Below are 3,800 nucleotides of genomic sequence, written 5' to 3'. Positions count from 1 at the left end.
CCCACCCTGCCCCCACGGCAAGCCGGTATTTTCACAAGCTAGTTTTAGGGAGAAAGCTCACTCTGGACATTTATCTTGTATATATTTTATCCTTGCTGAGATAGTGGGTGAGCTACTGATCTTAAATGCTGCTGTATTTGGCTTAATAAACCTGCCCCCTTCATAAAGAACAGTGCGATCCATCAAGGAGCTTCAGGCACGTTCATTTTACTGTTAGAAAATTGATAGCTTATTTTTCTTCTTGCTACATGTTGTGGCCTGGTCAAAACAAGGTCTTTGCTTTTTTACCCACCAACTAAAATATGTAGCTCAGATGATTGGAGACCAGGGAGGACTCTAGTAAAGACCTTCAGGTCAGCCGATGGTTATCCGCTGGTTTTAAACTTGGCCCAGATTTCACCTGTCCCGCATTTGTCCTCTCAGCCCAAACATTCCTTATTAGGATTTCACCAAGTTCAAATCATTCTTTATTGATAAATGCATTTACTTTTATAAAGCTGGTTTTAAATAGAGCTTCAACTGCAAGCCAGCCATTATATGAGGACAAATTCTAAATTCCTTTCTGAAGCACGTATTGTTATTTTTACCTCACAGGATTGCCCTAAATTCGACTTGTTGGATACTAACTGGGTAATTGGTCAGCCAATTTAATTTTGATACCAAAAGCCACTATGCGGAGCCACCACCTTTTATTTACTTGAGTGGTATGCAATAAATTCAATGTTGACTTATTAAAACCCATAAAAGGCTCAAAGTGCATGTAAGTTTCCCAGGCTGGCCATCCTTCCCTTTCATTCCACAGCCCCCATCTTCCAACAGTGGAGGGGGCCCCCCCCGACTGCAATTATTTTCATTAAAAGTTTCATGTAACACACGAGGAACTCACAATCAGCTTAAGCTGACCTCCCAGGTATTTCACGTACCCCAGTGCTGTGATGTCAAGGCTGTTGATGTTTGTCCCAGTGACTAAGAGGCATGCACTTTTGTAAACGTTTTAGCACCCATTCAACGACTCCTTCCAGACACCAACCAGACACACCAGCCAGGTTTTAAAACTTTATTTGCATATTAAAAAAATTGTGCATTCCAATAATTAAAATCATTTGAACAAAAAAATGGCACTCTGATTAAACTGCATTTTACATCTTGCAGGACACCTTGGACAACCTTGAATTTGACTCTGTATTTCACCACCTCCCACCCAGCTTTTTCCTTCACCAACATACAAGTTCTTTTCCCTCCCTGCCAGCCAGACCGACAGATGGGTGGGAGAGGCAGGGGAGGCCTTCCTGGTCAGTAGTTCTGATTCTTTGATGTGAAAGGGGCAGCACAGTCATTTAAACTTGATCCAACCTCTTTGCATCTTACAAAGTTAAACAGCTAAAAGAAGTAAAATAAGAAGGCAATGCTTGTGGAATGTACAGTGCATATTGGCGGCGCTCGCCTCATTACGATTCGCCAGCTTGCTTCTCCTGTTCAATCGCTGAAGAAAAAAAAAAAGAAAAAGATGGAGGTTTAGAGTAGTCTATAAAATGACGATATTTTCATTTAAAAATCTCTTCATGTCATAAAAATTCTAGGCTACATATTAAATAGAAGTACAGTTATTCGATAAATGTATTTGCATAATAATGGCATATGAAATATTCCCTTATTAAATCACTAAAGCCCGGCATTTGTTGGCTGCAAAACAGTTTTTAATTAACCTTTGCAGGCCATATTCATCATCATCAAATTGTCGGCTCCTCCCCCCGCACCCCCCCCATCCTCTCCGCTGCCCCTCCCTTCCTCCTACCCGCCACCGCTCCCGCTCCGCTCCCGCCCAGCCTGTTCTGAAGATGGGTGGGGGCGAACAGCTTACTTTCTTTTGAAGGCAGAGGATTTTTCTCTTGCGTTTCTGTCTTCTTCAATTTCGACTTATCGAATTTCTCGATCTCAGCCATATCGGGTTTGTCAGACATGGTTGCCGGAAGGAGCTGCAGGTACAAAGCCAAGACCAAGGCTAAGAAAGAGCCACCCGCCCTCGCCTCTCCCAGCTCCGAAAGCACCTTCTCCCACTCCGACCCGAGGTTCCAGCCTGAAATCCTACTTCCTCCCTCTCCTTTCCTCTTCCATTCCTGGCTAAATACCTTCCTCTTTCTACAGGAAAAAAAAAACTTCCCCCTCACTGTTCTCAATTTGAAGAATCAAAGAGCGAACGTGGCTCTTAAAGGTGATTATTTCCGTATAATGAAATTCATCATTGCGGGATGTTTACTGCAGTGTTGAAAAATTAAAATCGGAATACAACGAAGCCACTTCCAGCTTCAGGAGGGAAAAGTCGAGTAAAAACTCTTAAAATAGGGTCAAGGTCGCAAAATGCATCTACATTTTCTAGATGGGTTGCTCCCCAAAAGATGCCAGGCGGCCCAGCTTTCCCCTTCGCACAAAGGCGGGAGCTGATGCCGGCAGGCGCCGACCACCGCCCTACTCGCTTCCTCTCCTCGCTCTAGCCCAACAATGCAGCGGAGGCACACAAAGCTGCCTCCCCACTTCTCGCAAATGCACACTGATCTGCATGCAGGGGCTATTCGACCGTCTTTGAACACATTCCTCTGCAAGGACTTCCCAATTTTCAGGCTACAGCCCGGGTAGGTTAAGCCTGCCAGATTAACAGCCTTCGAAGCCAACGGGCGTTAAGGGGAATACAGAACATTACAACAAAGGATCTATTTCTGATTAATTACAGCAAGGGAAAATGCTTTTGGGGGGTGAGGGTCGAGGAGAGAAAACAATTCCCCTCGAAACTGAGCAGCAAAATGCGCGATTTTGCGATTATTTTTTTTTTTAAAAAAAACCATCAAGTTCCCCTTCCCATTACTCAGCATCTGGAAGAGTTTACCATCCTCCAAATTTCCCGAAACAACCTGGCCTGGGAGTACCCCTTGGACTCGCTTTAAGGATGAAGAGGACAAGGGGCTAGCGCTGTGCGGGACAGGAAGAAGGAAAGGGCCCTGGGGCTCACCCGAGCGAAGTGCGCGAACAAGGAGAAGTCCGATCTGCTCAGAGGCCGCTGCGGATTGTAGGGAGGGGTGCGGCGAGCGCCGCTATATGCACGCTCCTATGTAAATGAGGTGATGTCATTCGCAGTCCCGCTTAACTCCTTCGGGCCATATCTCCGGAAAGGCGTTCAGAGGCTTGTCGGACCTCCCCACCCCCCATCCCCATCCACCGGGGCCCACTAACCACGTCGATGGCGGAACTAAAAAAGGAACAAACGCCTTCAAAATGCTTTTTACCCCGTTGACGTCTATTTTATTACAATGAACTTTTGCAACAGCTCCCAAATCTGTTCTTAAGGTTTAATGCACAATGCACGATAACTAAGGTGCCTAGGTGGCACCTACGGGGACAGGCATTCCTTTACTTCGAAACTGGCTTTGTCTGCAGCCAACGTCCCCAAGATAGGGTGCGGCGTCCCTCACACAAGGGCTGCTGGGGTCTGATTCCTGTGACTCAGCTTTCAGACCAGTGGACCACACTCGCCCCACCCGGCCCTCTTTGTCTTCCTCGCCTGTCTTCCCCCTTGATTTGAGAGGGCGATAAAGGATCCTTGAGTGATTTTTTTTAAAAGAAAAGTTTCAGCATTGTAGCATCTATATTGTTTGCTATAATCTTCGTGAGCACTCAAGTCATATAAGTAATATTTACTCGGTGTAATTGGGAGTTTTATAGAGTACACAGCCTCCCCCCTTAAAAATTAAGTCAAATTCAGCCTCTGCTACTGAGCGACAATAAGGAAGTTAATTTCCTTTTTTTTT

At 45.5% G+C, this 3,800-nt stretch overlaps 1 protein-coding gene across 1 annotated transcript; it reads right to left on the bottom strand.

The window, feature by feature from the left end:
- Nucleotides 1–1,043: 1,043 nt before the first annotated feature.
- On the bottom strand, nt 1,044–3,119 carry Tmsb4x (thymosin beta 4 X-linked). The gene is made up of 3 exons (XM_052715473.1): nt 3,005–3,119; nt 1,862–1,976; nt 1,044–1,483 (listed from the first exon to the last, which is right to left on the bottom strand). Exons 2-3 carry the CDS (start codon nt 1,959–1,961, stop codon nt 1,449–1,451), a joined length of 135 nt encoding a protein of 44 aa, XP_052571433.1. The 5' UTR covers nt 1,962–1,976; nt 3,005–3,119; the 3' UTR covers nt 1,044–1,448.
- Between the last annotated feature and the right edge of the window lie 681 nt (nt 3,120–3,800).

This window comes from Peromyscus californicus, unplaced genomic scaffold (assembly GCF_007827085.1).
Source record: "Peromyscus californicus insignis strain IS unplaced genomic scaffold, ASM782708v3 Scaffold_10__1_contigs__length_136768540, whole genome shotgun sequence".
In the NCBI taxonomy this organism is placed as follows: Eukaryota; Metazoa; Chordata; class Mammalia; order Rodentia; family Cricetidae; genus Peromyscus; species Peromyscus californicus.
Note: the sequence above shows the minus strand (reverse complement) of the source record. Positions and strands in the feature narration are given on the sequence as shown.

Excerpts from the sequence above, each read along its gene's own strand:
- Tmsb4x (XM_052715473.1), bottom strand. The coding sequence starts at position 1,961 with ATGTCTGACAAACCCGATATGGCTGAGATCGAGAAATTCGATAAGTCG. Across the intron at positions 1,484-1,861 it reads TCCTCTGCCTTCAAAAGAAA|CGATTGAACAGGAGAAGCAA; the intron begins GTAAGCTGTTCG and ends TTTTTTCTTCAG.